General features: G+C 39.4%; 1 protein-coding gene across 1 annotated transcript in view; it reads left to right on the plus strand.

Moving 5' to 3' along the window:
- The window catches only part of LOC132572637 (store-operated calcium entry regulator STIMATE-like), an 87,511-nt gene that overhangs the window by 32,994 nt on the left and 34,387 nt on the right, over window positions 1–20,130 (plus strand). Inside the window, exons 5-8 of the mRNA XM_060239927.1 lie at window positions 5,431–5,543; window positions 10,659–10,736; window positions 14,699–14,848; window positions 18,569–18,675. Of these exons, the coding sequence (XP_060095910.1) occupies window positions 5,431–5,543; window positions 10,659–10,736; window positions 14,699–14,848; window positions 18,569–18,675 (448 nt within the window). The remainder of the gene's footprint in view (window positions 1–5,430; window positions 5,544–10,658; window positions 10,737–14,698; window positions 14,849–18,568; window positions 18,676–20,130) is intronic.

Raw genomic sequence — 20,130 nt, forward strand, 5'->3', positions numbered from 1 at the left:
CTGTGATTTTTCTTTTTCTGTGATGTAGTGTTCTCTTTTTCCCTGTTTTTCCTGTTTTGTAATTTGTGTGAAGTTAAATTTAAACATCTAAAGTAATAATAATAAACCAGTTGATAACAAACAGGGCATCAGAGCCAAGGTTGCCTTGTGATGTTGCCTCCTAGAAATGGTACAGTTGCATAGGATTGCATTGTGAGGCATTACACACTTAGTGGTCATCCCAGGTCTCTTCCTGGCAATGCAGCACTCTCTCAAGGCTGCTAGACTGTTGGAGGGGTTTTCTTGGGCTTCTCCTTAGGTACATGGTCACCAATAGAAACCTAAAAACCTTGTTTCATTGCTTGAGCATAGACCAGAGACCACAATGGTGAGGATCGCCCTGCTCTTTAGGGCTTGGTGGAAGGCCAGATTAGAGTAAGCCACTACAGCACAAATGGTTGTGGGCCTGTTTTGTCTCTTTCCCTGTGACTAGTGGGTGTGATAGTAATAATAATAATAATAATAATATTTAATTCATATCCCGCCCTCCCCGCCGGAGCAGGCTCAGGGCGGCTCACAGCATAAAGAAGGAATAACTGTTAGAAGAGAAACTGTTAGAAGTAAGAAGGAATAACTCTTAGAAGAGAAATAGCCAAGTAAGAGAAAGAGGGCTAAAACAGAAACAGTCATAACTTCTGTCATATAATTATTGGTGGATGTGAAAGGCTTAGGAGCCCATTATGTGGGTTGTTGTTTTATCAGGAGAACGTTTTCCTCCATACTTATGAATGGAAAAGTGAGACAGAGTTTTCATTTATCAGTTAAATACATGCCAACCTTTTTTGTATTCTGAGAGTTCATCTCCTTTGAGCTCATCTACTTTCCCAGACACATTATTTGATACTTACTAATTCATTGTTTGATGCCCTACAGAAATACATTTTGTATTAGAAGCCTGTCTTTTTATATGAATTCAATCTGCTAGTGTCTCAAGGATCAAGTTGATATTGTAACATTCGCAGACGAAGCTCCTGGTCAAATAGTGGATGGGATGGTGGTAAAGGTTTGTATACAGCATGCTTTGGTCTTAAATATGATGGGAATGCTATAAAATAAAGAACAAAATAAAATAACATAAAGAGATGGAGACCAGGAAATGGTTAACCTGATCCTTCTAACACTACTGATCTCTTAGCCAAGCTGCAAGCCCTCATGCTTCTTCCTCCTCTCTTTTCCTTAGTGTAGCATCTCTACTGATGCTCAGCAGTGAGCTTTTACCCAGAGTTGAAAGCTAGGGGTTGAAACTCATTTGCAAACCCCAGTGAATGCTAATACCTGGTTAGTTTGGTGCAAATGGTGGAATGCTACACTATGTGGGCAAGGGAAGGAAGGAGGAAAGGGGGAATTTATACCCATCTAGGGAAGCAACCTGAAAACCAAACTACAGTTTGGTTTGGTCTTTTTCAGGCTCCCTATGACAGCTGCTTTGAATTCTGATAATTATACTCCATTTTCCTTTGTGGCTCTGCAGTTTAAACCCTATCAAAAGCATTAATGCTTATTAGTAGTATTTCTGCATTCTGTATTGCCTTTTCTAGTTGTTGTTTTTTTGCCAGTCAGGACATTGCATAAGTTGCAGTTTTATTTTGTGATAATGGATTGTAGCACGAACTACCAAGTTATTGTAAAATTTAAATTATTCAGCTTCTATTCTATGGCATTTACTAATACGTTTCATCTCCTTTTTCTTGTATTAATATTAGAAATAGACTTGCCAATGTCTTTGAAAGTTCATATACTCCTTGTGTAACCTATGACTAAGCAGTACAGTAGCTGCTTTTTAATACTTAATTCTATATGTGCATATATTTGTAATTAAGGAAAGGAGCATTTGTGAGGTGTGGCATTCTTATGCAAATATTCATGTTAAGAAGCAAATTACCAATTTGCTTTCCCACAAATTACGTTCATGAGGAATCTCCATACTAAGGGTCAGATGGGTATGGAAAGGGGACACGTACTTGAACAGTAGATGCAGGAGTTTAGTTCAAGGGTTGGCCAGTCCCTTGCTACTTAGGGTTTTAAAAATAATGGAATATGTTTATAAATCAAAATGTGAAAGACATGCTGACTTTAGGATTCTCAGTAGTAATATGGTTAAGTGGTTAAAATTTCCAGACTTTGTAATATTTCATGTCTTAAGTTTTCTGCTTTTTGTTTAATTTGGGGAACTTGTTTGAAAATCAATTCATATGTTGTACAAATCATAATGAGTGTTTAGTTGCTAACTTGATTAATCTGTGCTTTGGTCAGCTACAACTGTTCTGAATTAATTCCGCTGCTGCTTTTTAAAGATATGTTACCTAATTTGATGCAAATACTTGCAGAAATAGTTGCCATCTTAACAGAGGCAGTGTTCCTTCTCTCAGTCAAAGGAGACAATACATCTTATAAGATGGTGCCTCTGCAGAATGCACACTTTAAAACAATGTGTAGTATTCAGAATGATTTGTTTTCTCCATTGGCAAATTTATGTTGTTTTGATTACATTGTATATATTTAAGATTTCTCTGGGTAAAATTTCTCTTTTTCACATGCTTTACGGGGAAACATTCGGGGGGGGTGTACATGTGACTATGAAATAGTCATGCATATAATTATTTCATACTTCTAGTGCAAGTCATGTGAAAAATGGAATGGCTTTTTAAGATTAACTGAAATGTTCTTAAATTTCCAAGTTGCTAACATTTTTCTTTATCTCTCTTGATCACTCAAAACAAAAGATGCATAGGCCACAGAGTAATTTATTGTGTGTACATAACTTCCATGGAGAACTTGATTAATCTGTGGATGAAGCAATTTTGTACTTCTGAAGATGTTGTGCAATATTTTGTTTGTAGCATATTCAGTAATAAGAGGCTGCATAATGTAGTAGCTAGCAGTGGAGTATAGATACTTGCAAAGTCAGATTTATGGCCCAATCCTTATTTACTAGAAAATAAGTCCAGTTATATTATGTGGGACCTACTTCTTGTGTGTTTGCAGGGTTATAGCCTTAGCCTGACAACTTTGTAATCATTTTAAATAAGGAAAAGCAATAGAAGAGTTTGAAGACTGAATCTATCATGGTTTTACAGAGGAAGTGAAAGCCACACAGAGTAACTTTAAATTTTACATATTGAAATTTCTCAGCCTTTGAGCTATGACAACAGCACATTTGCAAATAGTGAAAAACATGAGCATATATCATACTGAAAAACAGATGTAATATACCAGTTCGAAATCTTGACTGAGAGAGAGTTTGGAGTCAAATCCTGAAAAGATTTTCATGCCTTATAATTAACAGAAAAGATTTTAATGCTCTATAATTAATATAATTATTCTAAGATGTGGGGGTGGGGGTTTACAGATTTAATTAAAGCTGCTTTTATAGAGAACTTTCAGACTTCAGAGTGTTGAGTGCTTAAGAGTTATGGCATCAGTATAAGAAGTATATTATAAACATTAAGACTAGCAAATAAAATATCTGGTGTATGTCTTTCAAAGTCTTGCCAGAAAAGGAAATGGCCAGGGTCCATTCTGCATTACAGCTGTTTAAAAGTATTTGACTTTCCATTGCACAGTTCCCAGGCTCAGCTGTTACTCTTTATTTGAAGATACCATAAAATTAACTTGAAAGTGGGCAGTGAAATATAAAAAGAATACCAGCATTCTAGATGCACTGACACTGCATGTTGAAGGCCATAGAGCAAATCATATTGTGTTGCAGGTTTTTAGAAGACTCATCTTGTTATTGGTGCTTCATTCTGCATTCCTGTATGTGTGTATAAGAAAGAACTTTCAGCTCCCTAAATTTTATTATTTACTTCTCTGACATATTCTGGGGAGCATAGTTCCTTATCTAGAAAATAGCCTCTTTCATTCGTTCATGATTAGCAACACACACGAATCCTACAATGACTTCGGCTACTTCATTATAAATAGCAATATAAATATAATCATTGAAGTATAGTTAATATATCTTAGTAATTGGTATTGTCCTAGAATTCTAGACAAAAGCAAAAACAATGTCTGTCCTAAAGGAAATTACAGGCCTTTTAACTTGCCTTCTGTACCTTGGAAGATAGTCAAGCCAGTGAAACAATTTATGAGCACCCAGAGCAAAATTAGTTGCAGACAAAATGAATTGTGCTATATGTGACATCAATTTAATTTTCTTATTTAGCTAGAAGTAACTCTGCAGTGTGATCCTATGAAAGTATCCTTCAAAGAAAGTCTCATGGAGTTCAGTGGGGCTTACTCCCAATTAAAATTGCATAGGATTGTAGACAAGTTTGTATGACTTGCTGAAAGTTACTAGCATATAAAAGGTTTCAGCAAGGCACTTAGCCTAGTCCTGAAGGTATGCTAGCTAAAATTGCCATGAGAGGTACATATATCATAAATGCAGTGTTTTGTTTTGTTTTTTGTTTGTTTTTTTAGTGAATCCAGGCTTATTATCAGCCACTACCCAGATGACTCCCTGCCCACCCAGGATCTTTATTCTGATCCCTGCTGGGGAAAGGAGGCATGCAAATGTTTGAGGTGAAACTAACATAGTGACATCCTGTGAGGATCAGTCAGTGAGGGGTTTAGTGGATCCTTCTGGGCAGGCAAAAGTTGTGGACTTTGCAGGACAAACTACATGACATGGAGACCCATCCATGACTTCTATGATGAACTTGTAGTAAGCCCTTCATAGACTGTCTGATCTTGTCATACCCTAGAAGTCTTTGACGTAACTCTTTATGAGTCATTATGGATGTGGTTAGTCTATGGCAGGAGTGGCCAATGGTAGCTCTCCAGATATTTTTTGCCTACAACTCCCATCAGCCCCAGCCATTGGCCATGCTGGCTGGGGCTGATGGGAGTTGTAGGTAAAAAACATCTGGAGAGCTACCGTTGGCCACCCCTGGTCTATGGAATCATACTGTGAGCAAGATAATCTGTACATAGTCCCTATCCCAACATTATATACTATACACAGGCCCTATCCCTTTACCAAACAATCTTTCTGAACTATTCCATTATAGTACAGCCCTTTTAGCTGTATAAACAGGTCCTTCTGAATGATTCCATTTCACAAAGTTTAAAGAAAGCCAGGAGAGTGGAAGCCTTTTTGACCTCATCTGGCAGGCCATTCCATAAGGCAGGGACCACGACACAGAATGCATGAGTCTGGGTGGTTATTAGTTTTGCCCATTTGCAGGATAGTATCTGCAGAAGTCCCTGCTCAGATGATCAGAGCTGTCATGGTGGAGCATGGATTGCTTAAGATTGAAGAGGGATAAATGTTGCCTTTTGATCAACACTTTTGTTTATTATGCTTGGTGGTGTTTTGGAATTTATTTCAGTGTAGTGATGTTTTGCCTACCAAATATCTATTCTAATTATTTGTGTATTCTTTTGTAGGTGACCCGCTGCAGTGCAGTGCTTGGGTGGGCCAGTGTGCTTTGTACATAGTGATCATGATGTTTGAGAAAACAATAATCATTATAGTCCTCCTAATACCTCAATGGAAAGAGGTTAGTGTCCTTAATGCATGTTTTTTAATTATGGAGAAAAGTGTAAATATACCGCAATGCATGCTACTAAGTAAGAGCTTTACTTCAGAAAGATTGTCAAAAATGGACAATAATGTCATGGTGGCTAAGCCATCACTAACTGTCATCTGTAAAATACTTTTGCATTATCAGGGCTTGATTAACCACATGTTGATACTTTCTTTTGCCCCACTGAATTATCTTTAGTACACTATGTTTATATTACAGTAAATGTCAGGCTTCAAATGTCAGTATTTGTGTTCATTTAAAAAATATTATTAGATCAGAGATATTTGCTGCAACACATCGTGTCTGTACCTTTCTAAAAGCACAACATTCACCTGCTTCAATTTATCCAGTAACCCCAGTATAAAAATTTATATTTATTTTTGATAGAAGTATTTCCTCAGCCAAACATCTATTCTAATACCCACATTTTAAAAACTTTTGCCTATTTCTAATAAACTTTTATACTTGGGTTTTGTTTTGATGTTTGCTTTTAATTGTTGAAGCCTGTTAATTTTGCTGTGTTTTCATTTGGGGTATCAAGCATATTCATACAAAAAATCTGTACATTCTAAATGGTTGACATAAGCAGATTTGCAATCTTCCTTTGGCAAAGTTTTCATTTTCGTTTTCATTTAAGTCCTTCAAACTATAATTTAATACTCTGCTACCATTGAAAATATGAAATCTGCAAGATGTTACTGTGCTCTATTAGAGTATCTTTAGCAACAGGCAAACTTGACATATGGCTCCATGAGTTTCGATTTATACTAGTAGCACATGTGTTTTAATGTCTGGAAAGACCAGCAAGACCACGTTTAACTTTAAAAGGGGTAAATTCTCTGAGATGAGGAGGCATGTGAAGAGGAAACTGAAAAGAAAGGTAAATAAAGTCAAAACCCTTGGGGAAGCTTGGAGGCTATTTAAAACTACAATCCTGGAAGCTCAGATAAAATATATACCACAAGTTAGGAAAGGCACAAAAAAGGTTTACGAAAAGGCCTGCATGGTTAACAAAGTAATGGCAGCTGTAAAAGGTAAGAAGGACTCCTTTAAGCGGTGGAAAGCTTGTCCAAATGAGATTAATAAAAGGGAGCACAGTATGTGGCAAATCAAATGCAAGACTGTGATCAGGCAGGCAAAAAGGGACTATGAGGAGCATATTGAAAAAAACCATAAAGACCAACAATAAAAGTTTCTTCAAATATATTAGAAGCAAGAAGCCAGCCAGGGAGGCAGTGGGGCCCTTGGATGACCAAGGGGTCAAAGGATTACTGAAGGAAGATAGAGAAATGGCTGAGAAACTGAATGCATTTTTTGCCTCCGTCTTCACTGTAGAAGATGAGAAGTGTTTGCCTGCTCCAGAACCACTTATATTGGAAGGGGTGTTGAAAGACCTGAGTCAGATTGAGGTGACAAAAGAGAGGAGGTCCTACAACTGATAGACGAATTAAAAACTAATAAGTCACCAGGTCCGGATGGCATAAATCCAAGAGTTCTGAAAGAACTCAAAGTTGAACTTGTGGATCTTCTGACAAAAATATGTAATCTTTCATTGAAATCTGCCTCTGTTCCTGAGGACTGGAAGGTAGCAAATGTCATCCCCATCTTTAAAAAGGGTTCCAGAGGAGATCCGGGAAACTACAGGCCAGTCAGTCTGACTTCAATATCGGGAAAGTTGGTAGAAACCATTATCAAGGACAGAATGAGTAGGCACATTGATGAACACGAGTTATTGAGGAAGACTCAGCATGGGTTTTGTAAGGGAAGATCTTGCCTCACTAACCTGTTGCATTTTTTTGAGGGGGTGAACAAACATGTAGACAAAGGAGACCTGATAGATATTGTTTACCTTGACTTCCAGAAAGCTTTTGATAAAGTTCCTCATCAAAGGCTCCTTAGTAAGCTCGAGAGTCATGGAATAAAAGGACAGGTCCTCTTGTGGATCAAAAACTGGCTAATTAATAGGAAGCAGAGAGTGAGTATAAATGGGCAGTCTTTGCAGTGGAGGACGGTAAGCAGTGGAGTGCCGTAGGGCTCAGTACTGTGTCCCATGCTCTTTAACTTGTTCATAAATGATTTGGAGTTGAGAGTAAGCAGTGAAGTGGCCAAGTTTGCGGATGACACTAAATTGTTCAGGGTGATGAGAACCAGAGAGGATTGTGAGGAACTCCAAAGGGATCTGTTGAGGCTGGGTGAGTGGGCATCAACGTGGCAGATGAGGTTCAGTGTGGCCAAGTGCAAAGTAATGCACATTGGGGCCAAGAATCCCAGCTACAAATATAAGTTGATGGGGTGTGAACTGGCAGAGACACTGACCAAGAGAGGGATCTTGGGGTCATGGTAGATAACTCACTGAAAATGTCAAGACAGTGTGCGATTGCAATAAAAACGGCCAATGCCATGCTGGGAATTATTAAAAAGGGATTGAAAACAAATCAGCCGGTATCATAATGCCTCTGTATAAATCGATGGTGCGGTCTCATTTGGAATACTGTGTGCAATTCTGGTCACCGCACCTCAAAAAGGATATTATAGCATTGGAAAAAGTGCAGAAAAGGGCAACTAGAATGATTAAAAGTTTGGAACACTTTCCCTATGAAGAAAGGTTAAAACGCTTGGGGCTTTTTAGCTTGGAGAAACGTCGACTGCGGGGTGACATGATAGAGGTTTACAAGATTATGCATGGGATGGAGAAGGTAGAGAAAGAAGTACTTTTCTCCCTTTCTCACAATACAAAAACTCGTGGACATTCGATGAAATTGCTGAGCAGTCGGGTTAGAATGGACAAAAGGAGGTACTTCTTCACCCAAAGGGTGATTAACATGTGGAATTCACTGCCACAGGAGGTGGTAGCAGCTACAAGCATAGCCAGCTTCAAGAGGGGGTTAGATAAAAATATAGAGCAGAGGTCCATCAGTGGCTATTAGCCACAGTGTGTGTGTGTGTGTGTATATATATATATATATATATATATATATATATATATATATATATATATATATATATATATAAAACAATTTTGGCCACTGTGTGACACAGAGTGTTGAACTGAATGGGCCATTGGCCTATTCTAACACGGCTTTTCTTATGTTCTTATGATAGTGGTTGCACTTCTAAAAATAGTAGGGGGGAAATGCCAAAGGGACACTGAAAACCTTGTCAATTAACTTATAATGATATCCAAAAGGTTGATCGGGTCTTTCACAGCATCCCTTAGAACAGTGGTCAACAATTACGTCAGCAAGTGATTTATAACTATGTTGGGCAGCCCATTAAAGGCATGAAAGTCCATTATTAATTCCAGGCTGCATGTCTGTAGCTTTACCATCCTGTAATTCCCACTGCTTCAGTTCCTTTAACAGGGCTTCATCAGGTGTTCCATTAGAAGTTACAATCCTTGTTCCTAATCTGAGTAAGGTTAATATTGAGCCTGTTCGGGAATAGTTATATCCTTTCTCCTTCATTTTACTTTTCCATGTTTCCTTTTACATCCACTCATCCTCAAAGGGTGAAATAGAGAATACTGCTCTTTTCTCAGTCCCACCAACATTTCATTCACTCTATAGGATTTCAGGATTCCCAAAGAGGCTTGCCTCCTCAGTGCTCATCACTGTATGACAGGAAGTAGTAAGGCTGCTATGGGTATGAAAACTTGTATACGTCTGGACGTGTCACAATAGGGGTAAATACTCTTAGATGGTATATGGTACCAAGTGACAGGGCCTCCTATAACTATTACCAGATCTCATGCTGTGCTGCCTGCACTTTACCAAAACATTGCATTTACCATACAATACCATCAGGCTCCATTTGGGTTTGTATTTTTTTTCTCCTCCCCACCTCTAGTGATGGGATCAGCTTTTCTTCCTGTTGTGTTTGCATGAGCCAGTAATCAAGCATTAGTCCATTGGCACAACAAATACAGGAGAGTCAGCTGGCAGGACTGTACCTGATGTTCTCATTCTTGCTTGGGAAAACAGCCATTCCAAAGAGAAGCTGAGCCTGCCCAGTATCTGGCTGTTAGACAATCAGTGAAAGCTTCTTGGTGATTAATCAGTATCTCTATCGTGGCAAAAGGCTGCTACTACATTGGCATTCTGCCAGCAGAAGAACTATGCCCACATGTGCATTCCCCACCAATAAGTTAAAAAGTCCGTACAGCATAATTAAATCTGTTTGCCTCAAATCCGCATGTCACAGATCAAACCAAATCTGTCCCCCAGTGTTTATTCCCTTCCCACCTGGAGATCTCATCTCAGTCACAAGTTAACAACCTTTCTACTTCCATTTTTGGCACCATCCTTATAGAGGTCTGCTTACAATGTAAGCTATCTGCCAAGGTTTTGTTGTTGTTGTTTTTTAACTTTATATATACCCCAGTGAGAACCCAGATAGGTTTACAGTGTTCTCTTCTCCTCAATTTTATCCTCACAAAACACTTTAAAGGTTAGCCTGAGTGTGACTGGGCCAAAGTCACCCTGGAAACTTTTATGGCAAAGTAGGGATTTGAACCTGGGCCTCCCAGATTGTAATCTAACATACTTTCAACATAGTTGGTGTCTATCATTGTTCATATTTGAAGAGCAGGTCCAGGATTACACTCTTCAAGGCTTTGAAAACCAGCAGTGAATTTTAAAACCAATCTGTTGATTATGTCTGGTGCTGTTTTATAACTGTGGTTTGAAGTGAGACATTTTCAGGATATTTTTAATGTTCAGTGTAGTCTTTAGATAATAGGGAGCAGGGCTCTTTTTCTAGCAGGAGCTCCTCTGCATATTAGGCCACACACCCCTGATGTAGCCAATCCCCCAAGAGCTTACAGGGCTCTTAGTACAGGGCCTACTGTAAGCTCCAGGAGGATTGGCTACATCAGGGGGCATGGCCTAATATGCAGAGGAGCTCCTGCTAGAAAAAGAGCCCTGATAGGGAGAATATTTTTAGAAGTGTCTGAGCCTCACATACCACATAGTCAATTTTAATGTGAAAAACATTGTGGTTAAATGAATATACTCTTCATGTTAGTAAACCAGTTATGGTGTAAATAATATGTCATTGTATGATCTTAATGTGTTCCTTTTTCTTTTGCAGGTAGCTTTGTTGAATCCAATAGAGAACCCTGAGTTGGAGCTAGCTATTGTCATGCTGATAGTCCCCTTCTTTGTAAATGTTGGTATAAATGAATGTTTTCTGAATATTCATGCTGTTTATTATTTTATTCATTATTTTTGTTTAGTCTGCCTTTTTCACTGAGACTCGAGGCAGATTACACAGAGTAAGTCAATAAAATCAACAAGATGGGACAGTGTTTGGTATTTAAATGTAACAGAGCAAAAGAAGAACTCCACACACATAATAAAGTTTACTGATTACTTATGGGAAAAGGGAACTAGGAGTTCAGAATAAACATCCTGTCTAGCTGACTAATCTACATCTTGTCTCTGTAACTTTTACCTTGTGTCTGTGCCCTATGCAGGAGAGTAAGAATTAAGGCAGTAAAACTTTTCTAAGCCTCCACCCCAGGACATCTTCAAATCTAGTAATTAACCAGTACCAATTCCAATACCAGCTCATGCATATTGTCACCTCTGTTCTGGTGGGTGATATGTACAGACTCTTCTGTTGGCTCTAAGCAAACTGACTGGGAAATTAGCATGTATAAGTAATGTAATGTAATGTAATGTAAAATTTTATTTATATCCCGCCCTCCCCTGCCGAAGCAGGCTCAGGGCGGCTCACAACATTTAAAATGAACAATACAATAATAAAACATTAAAATCACATTAAAACCAATCAGTAATTAAAACATTCCTAAACTAACAGTGGCGGTAAGTATTATTAATCTAGCCATAAACATTAGTACAATCATTAGTAAACGCCTGTCTGAAGAGGGCGGTCTTGCAGGCCCTGCAGAACTGGTCTAAGTTCCGCAGGGCCCGCACCTCCTCTGGGAGCTGTTCTTTCATGACATCAGGAAAGGAACTTGTTCACATAGCCCAACACTCCTTCTCAAACTCATGCACTGGAGTCATGAAGGTTCAGTTATTGTGCACACACTTGAACTTAGTAAGTGATTTGGTTAAGATGTCAGCAGCCATCTCTTGTGTAGGACAGTACTTTATCTTAATCAGTCCTTTTTGCTGCATTTCTCTCACAGCTCGGTATCTGATAACGATATACATGCTTTTGCCTTTGATGCTTTCACCCTTGGATAAGTTGATACATGCTTTGTTGTCTTCAAACATGGTTACTGGTGTAGGTTCTTCTGTCCCAAAGTCTATCAATAGAATAATAATCCATTCAAGTTCACCGCAGATATTTAATGCACATGCATATTTTGCCTCGGTTGTTCACTTGGAAACTAGAGTCTGTTTTTGACTAGTCCAGTTGATTAGACTGTCTCCATTAGGGATCGACACAGCCCAGAAAAATGGTGGTCTATTGGTCTGTGGGACTCATGGACCACGAACCATCATGTTACATGGACTGGATAGGTCCGTTTGGACCATGATGCCCAAGCAGCAGCTCCACTCATTTCTGGTCCACTTTCTGGTGAACCAGAAGTGGGTGAAGTAATCTCTTGGTCTCTTTGCAAGAGCCATTTAAATTTTAAATGGACTTTGCAAAGTTTCACAGCATGAGAATGAAGGCCAAGCAGCAAGTTCACCCACCCAGAACTTTCATGCTGCTCAGTTTTTGTAAAACTGGGTGGCTTTTGCAAAGCTGGGTGGTGCACAAATGAAGGCCAAGCTGGGAAGTTCACCCACATTTGGGTGTGTGAACTCACTGCTTGACCTTCTCGCACATGCTGCATATTTTGCAAAGCTGGGCAGTGTGTGAGTGAAGGCCAAGTGGTGAGTTCAACCACCGGGAAATGGGTGACAACACTGCTCAGTCTTCACACGTGTGCTGTGCATCTTTTGCAAGCCCCACATGGACCCACAGACCTCCTGGAATGGTCTATGGAAGTCCATGGTGGTAGGTGTATGTACTAGGCTCACAGACCACACCCTGGTCTGTGGGAAAATTTGGTTTATAGTCCAGTCCATGCCCATCCCTAGTCTCCAAAGGAATTTTTTTTTTAAAAATAGAGGACATGATGTACATAATTTATCAGCTAGGATGGGCAAGGATCCAAAGCACAAGTAGTGGCCTTCACAGATCACACAATCTGGGATGATTACACTGCAAATGTGGTATCATAGAATCTGAGAAACTAGTATGATTTAGGATGGATTTTCCAAACTCTTTTTTTATTGTGTTAAATGGCTATACAAAGGTTTAAAATTTTAGAACATTGGCTATTTTGCCCGTGAATACATGAACATTGCACTTATTGCATGGTCTTTTAAAACTATATTAATGCTTTAAATACTTATTTGATGTCAACATTAATCCTGTTAAGTCCTGTGTGTGGATTTGGGAAATGTCAATTGTAGAAATCTAATGGGATTCACAGGAGCTAATTTTGTGCCATAGCAAAAGCTGACTAGGTCAAAATCAAATCAATATTTTGATTTTGTTCATTATGACCTATAAATCCCTTCATGACTTGGGACCTGTGTATTTGAAGGACTGCCTCCTTCTTTATGTCCCTGTGCACCGACTACAGTAATCAGGCAGCCATCTGTTGGCTATCTCACCACTTAGGGTGGTCCATCTAGCATCAACCATAGCCCAAGCTGTTTTCACTCTTGCTCTGAAGAGGTGAGGGAGACCCCCTCTTGGAGAACTTCAGGAAGCATTGCAAGGCCTGCCTGTTCGCCAGGGCTTTTGAAGGAGTCTGAATTGGCAGACATCTTTTAAGGTGGGAGAGTTTAGGGGGGTTGTTAATTATTTTTGCTTTTAGATTGACATTATATTGAACTATTACTGTAAGCATCCTTGAACCATGAGGAAAGAAGGAATGTAAATGTTTTAATAAATAACTCTTGAGTTAAGTCTAGAAGGAGGTCTGACAACTGTGAGACTATTGCCCTCCAATATACACAGGAGGCCATAGTGAGAGATTTCATCATATATTCTGGACCCACTTTGTCACTGTATTAGCAAGTAAAATCTGAGCATGATGGTGGTCATTTGTTCAGTAGCAGGGGAAATAAGCTAACTATATGAGGATATTGAAGAATATATTGGTGCATAAAACATTTGAAGGATTTCCTAACTGTTGCTGAATGAGAAACATGAAAGATCAACATGGTAATTCTAAACAAGATATAATTTGCTTGGATCCACTGCAATGCTTTTTTAGGCAGAAGGAATTCTACCCACTTGACATCACTTTTTCTTCTGCTTCTGCAGCCTAAAATGCCCCTTAAAATGCTGAACCTGGGGGAACAGGGCTGTTTTGGGAATAATTTGGTTTGCAATGGGAGAGAGGGATGAGAAAAGTATGCTCAGGGAGGGGGATTCTTCTGCCTGCAGAAACTCCATTGGATCCCAGCCTTAATCTGAGCATGACTCCAGAGTGTAATACGAGGCTCAAAAGTCATTTTGAGAGCTCTTTTAACTAATTTAGTTACTCTTTGTGCTTTGTTTGCTTTTGCTGTTCTGCTTATGTCAAGCACCCCAAATATTGACTTTAAGAAGAACACTGAAGTTTAGTAATTGAAGTTTAGCACTTTTGGTGACCCAAATAACTTTATGTAGCATTATTAGGGATGGGCACAAACTGGAGGTTTGGGCACAAATGGGAGGTTCATTTGTGAACCAAACCAGTTTGTGGCCCTGCAAACCCCATCGAAAACAGTGAACTCAGCTGTTTCAGGCTGTTGTACAGTCCCTTTAAAGTTTAAAGGGGCAGCACAAGATAGCCCCAAACAGCTGAGCTGCACAGAACACCTATCTGCTGCTCAGCTGTTTTTGCAACTTTCACAGAGAACAGAACAGCTTTCTTCTCTATCCACAAACTGCTGTAAAAATTTGTGGAAGTGTGTGACAGTAGACCCATCATGAACTTTGGTCTGTGAACCACAAACAGGGCAAAATTCATGTCCAATTTTGCTTTGTAGTTTGGTTCATGCCCATCCCTAGGATTTACTATAATAATATGAAACTTCTTTTAAATTTTTTCTGTTGTCTCATAGAATAAATGACAGATGTCACTAATATAGACTTCTCTTTTGTAACAGGCATTAATGTTCTGGGTAGTTGATAATTTCCTTATGAAGAAAGGGAAAACGAAAGCTAAGCTTGAAGAGAAAGAAGGAGGACTAGATTCGAGGAATGGAAGCAAAGTTCGATACAGGAGAGCAGCCTCACATGAGGAATCTGAGTCAGAGGCAAGTTCTAAATATAACTCAAGTCCTTTATGTGCTTATCATTTACTGCTAGTTTTCTGTGACTCCAGGTTTTTACATGGAATTTAGTGCTATCTTGTGCAGTTGGATTCTCCCCCTCAGAAAGAGATCAGTTAAATTGCCAGTCTTGCACTGTGAAGCATCGCATGGTCTGCATCTCTTTCTCTTTCTCTGATACCTGGAGTTAGTTCAGTTTCCTTTACTGAAGCTTTCTTGCTTCTAGGCCCTGTGCAAGCATTTTAATGAAACAAAATTATCCATCTCTGTCCTTTAAAAACACAGCTACTTAGACTAACCCATACAGATCTGCCCTGTTCTTTTGCCAAAGTTGGTTACTAATAACATTTTCATTACTTTTCTTTATTATTGTAATCACTGACACATTTTATCATTTTTTTTCCAACCATCACATTGAAAGTTTAAAGAAGTTTTGAAAACTGTGGTCCATCATCCATTTAATGCAAGACTCTACCATGAAGGCAATTAAGAATCATGATGATTGGGAGCGGAAGACAAAATAAAATTTGCTGCTCTTAATAATGAATAACAGTTTACAGTGCTAGGTTGAATGTACAAAAGTGAAGAGTTGTACTATAATGGGTGACATCTGGAGCTGGCCATTCTCTTTGCAAGAGACTTAATATGCTCTGGTGTAAGGTGGCAGTACGTAGAGAGCAGGTAATCCATTTTTCTTGAATAGAGGCACTCTTGAAAAGTACGTGTGCCGTATCATTCTGACACCTTTACTCAATCATGCTTCTGCTAAGAACTTTTTGTTGGCCATTTGTCAGGCATGACCATAGTTTTTAAAAACTTTTCAAAGTTCTCTGTGCTACCAAGCAACTAAAGATCAGCTGACAAAAACTTTTTCATGTTTGATGATGATGATGATGATTTATTTGATTAATCGTCCCATCCCGGCTAGTGTCAGGCTCTGGACGATGTACAACATTAAAATAAATACATATATTAATATAAATAAAATCAGTTACATTGAAAGAGATTACAAACCCCTTTCATAATAGCATCTTTAAAGTGCTATTATTCAGTAATTGCATCACATCAGGGGTGGGGAGAAAAAGGTGCCAACATGGCAACTGTTACTGTCCTTATGCAAAGGCTTGGTGGAACATTTCTGCCTTGCAGGCCCTGAAAAACTATAGAATATCCTGGAGGGCCCTCATGTCTTCTGGCAGAGTGTTCCACCAAGTCGGGGCTAGGATTGAAAAAGTCCTGGCCCTTGATGAGAACAGCCAGGCCTCTTTCAGGCCAGGGATCACCAACAGATTTTGACCAGTGGAGCGTAATGCCCTTCCAGGGACATAGTGGAGGAGGCGGTCCCATAGATACATTGGTCCCAGACCACTCAAGGCCTTAAAGGTCATTCAACCGGTGCAGATTCAAGGTCTTGGTTATGACTTTGGTTATGGCGCAGCACAGGTAGAATATGTGCCGTCCATGGTGTTCTTGTCAGGACTCGCGCTGCTGCATTCTGGACGCATTCTGGATCAGACTCAAGGGTAGGCCAGCATAGAGCAAGTTACAGTAGTCTAGTCTGGAGATGACCATTGCATGGATTACTGTGGCTAGGACCAAGCAAGATAGGAGGGGAGATAGCTGCCGGGCTTGACAGAGATGGTGAGAGACATAGTTAAAAGATACTTTAAGACCATGGAATCCTGGGCCACTTCTCAACACTAGACTAAGGGGCTATTTATGGTGGGTTGAAGCATGTCCCAAGAGGTAGCACTAAAAGATTCCTGTTTTGCCCCAAAGCCATTGTCCATGGGGTTATACAGAGTTTGTTCTCATTATCCCCCATGCTATTTAATATCTACATGAAGCCACCAGGAGAGGTCATCAGGCGTTTGGGACTACAGTATCACCAATATGCAGATAATATCCAGTTCTACCTTTCTTTTTCACCTAATTTCAGGGATTCTGTTGATGATCTGAACCAGTGCTTGGAGTCAGTAATAGGGGTGAACAAGCTGAAACTTAATTGTGGTAAGAGAGAGCTGTTCTGCATTAGTAGAAAGGCAGACTAGGGACTTGAGATCTCCACTGTCTTGTATGGAATTACACTCCTCTTGGAAAACCAGGTTTGCAGCTTGGGAGAACTGTTCAACACAGTGGCCACTTAGCTGCTGTGGTTTGGAGTGGTTTTGACCAGCTTGAGCTGGTTCTCTAGCTGTGTTTATTCCCAGGGCTTTTTTTGTAGCAAGAATTCCTTTGCATATTAGGCCACACACCCCTGATGTAGCCAATCCTCCAAGAACTTACTCTTAGTACAGGGCTTACTGTAAGCTCCAGGAGGACTGGCTACATCAGAGGTGTGTGGCCTAATATGCAAAGGAGTTTCTGCTACAAAAAACCTGCTTATTCTTGGCTCAGATTTAGCCACAGTGATCAGTGTCTTAGTTACATCTAGACTTTTGCAATGTGCTCTACTTGGGGGCTGTTCTTACAATCTTTTTGGAGGTTTCACCAGTTCAGGAGGCTGTGGTAGACTGCTTGCCAGCAGCTTTAAATAACTGATTTTAACTAGTGTTTTTATTATTTTATTTATTGTAAGTATGTTTGAGTTTTTATAAGGTAGAAATAAGAACATAAGAACATAAGAGAAGCCATGTTGGATCAGGCCAACGGCCCATCAAGTCCAACACTCTGTGTCACACAGTGGCAAAAAATTTTATATACATACATACACTGTGGCTAATAGCCACTGATGGACCTGTGCTCCATATTTTTATCTAAACCCTTCTTGAAGGTGGCTATACTTGTGGCCGCCACCACCTCCTGTGGCAGTGAATTCCACATGTTAATCACCCTTTGGGTGAAGAAGTACTTCCTTTTATCCGTTTTAACCTGTCTGCTCAGCAATTTTATTGAATGCCCACGAGTTCTTGTATTGTGAGAAAGGGAGAAAAGTACTTCTTTCTCTACTTTCTCCATCCCATGCATTATCTTGTAAACCTCTATCATGTCACCCCGCAGTCGACGTTTCTCCAAGCTAAAGAGTCCCAAGCGTTTCAACCTTTCTTCATAGGGAAAGTGCTCCAGCCCTTTAATCATTCTAGTTGCCCTTCTCTGGACTTTCTCCAATGCTATAATATCCTTTTTGAGGTGCGGCGACCAGAACTGCACACAGTACTCCAAATGAGACCGCACCATCGATTTATACAGGGGCATTATGATACTGGCTGATTTGTTTTCAATTCCCTTCCTAATAATTCCCAGCATGGCGTTGGCCTTTTTTATTGCAAATGCACACTGTCTTGACATTTTCAGTGAGTTATCTACCACGACCCCAAGATCTCTCTCTTGGTCAGTCTCTGCCAGTTCACAACCCATCAACTTGTATTTGTAGCTGGGATTCTTGGCCCCAATGTGCATTACTTTGCACTTGGCCACATTGAACCGCATCTGCCACGTTGACGCCCACTCACCCAGCCTCAACAGATCCCTTTGGAGTTCCTCACAATCCTCTCTGGTTCTCACCACCCTGAACAATTTAGTGTCAGCTAGTAAATGTTTTAAATAAAGAATTAAAAATAAGACCTAGCTGATCAAACACTTCTCATTTTATCAGTTGTTCTCTTTTAAGGATTTTTTTTTAGTTTGATTTCGAATATATTTCAAGGGGTGGGAAGGGAAATAAAAATGTAATGTCTCTAATCACTCACCATCATCTTTCCCTAGATCTTAATTTCAGCAGATGATGAAATGGAAGAATCTGATGTTGAAGAAGATCTTCGAAGACTTACTAATTTAAAGTCTGTTAAGAAAAAGAAGCATCGATTTGGTCTGCTCTTATGACAGATTCTGTTGCCTGTAAAATTGCAGGTTTTTAATGACAGGATTTTCCATGGTCAGTGGATTTTCACTTTGCATCAATATACCTATTGCCTGGAAAGTGATTCAAGAAAGATCTGTCAACAGAATACAGAAGGTTGAACAATGTACCTGTTCAGTTGCACTATGGAAACACTGACCAAATATGCAAGTGTGTTGTCTTACCAGGTGTGGAAAAATTCTGGGCAACAACGGGATTTAGATGTGACAGCTCAGAAGAGACCATGGAACATCACTGTTTCAGCCATGGCTCCTGAATTAGGCAGTTAAAGAGATTTGGAAAAGAGACATCAGGATTAACAAAATTTGAATCAGTATGTTTTATTACTAAAACTGGCTTTTTGCAACTTATTCCTGGAGCAGAATAGTTTTATGAATACAAATTGTAATTTAAGATTATGTATGGGTTTATTTCTTAAAGGTACCTATGGAACTAATAGGCAGAACAAAGATTTTTGTTTTCTTCCAAGTGTTCTCTACCCTGTTCAACTTTTATATTTAAGTTATATTTTCATACTGGGATATTTAAGGATTCTCTTTGTCAAAGAAAAATGACGCTATTGCCCTTTGCATGCAGTTGATAGGTCAAAAGATTTGCAGCAAAATTTGTATCCATTTTTTTCTTATCATGTAAAGGAGAATAACATGGCAACAAAGGGAATTATGGCCTGGTAGCCACTAGATCTATGTAGCCTTGTGTTGAAATGCTGTACAAGCCTGACTGAACCAAAGGCATTTGTGTGGTAGCAGTGCTTAGTGGATTACACCACTGGTCAGTTCTGCAGTGTGGGTAGTATTCCTGGCCCGGTGCACTTTAGCCTAAAAGCAACAAATATTTGCAGTGGTTTGTCAGTTGAACATTTAAGAAGCTTACACAATACTGGTTTCTTAAACTTGCAAGTCTTCTGATCCCACATCTCAGCTACTTCAAAGCTGAAGCAACATTCCTTTGTTTTTAAGAACAGTTCCTCAGAAGAGTACATAGCACAGTTGGCCCTTCATGTGTCCAGCAACTACAAATGGTGTTGTAGCAGGAATAGTAATACTGCCCCATCCTATGGGATGATTGGGTCTCATCTTCAGTATGATTCAGTTGACTACTATCAAAGTGCACTAAAATCACTACTGTTCACTCCTCAGTTTCCTCAAGACCAAACTAACTCCATCTGGCTGACGCTTCTTTTAAGTTGGAGTAAAGTAGAGGTATATTGAAATTATTACATTCACCTGCTGACTTCAGCTATCCAAAGGTACTTGAAAACATCTTTCAGTGGGCTCATTTCACACCCAGCTTTAAGTGACTGGTTTATATTTTGATGCCAGTTGCCATCTGACAGTTTTCCATGTTCATTTAAATCTTCTGACATGGCATAAAACAGCAAAAGTGGTTTTCAAACAATGAGGGGAGC

The sequence above is a fragment of the Heteronotia binoei genome, chromosome 5 (assembly GCF_032191835.1).
Source record: "Heteronotia binoei isolate CCM8104 ecotype False Entrance Well chromosome 5, APGP_CSIRO_Hbin_v1, whole genome shotgun sequence".
Lineage (NCBI taxonomy): Eukaryota > Metazoa > Chordata > Lepidosauria > Squamata > Gekkonidae > Heteronotia > Heteronotia binoei.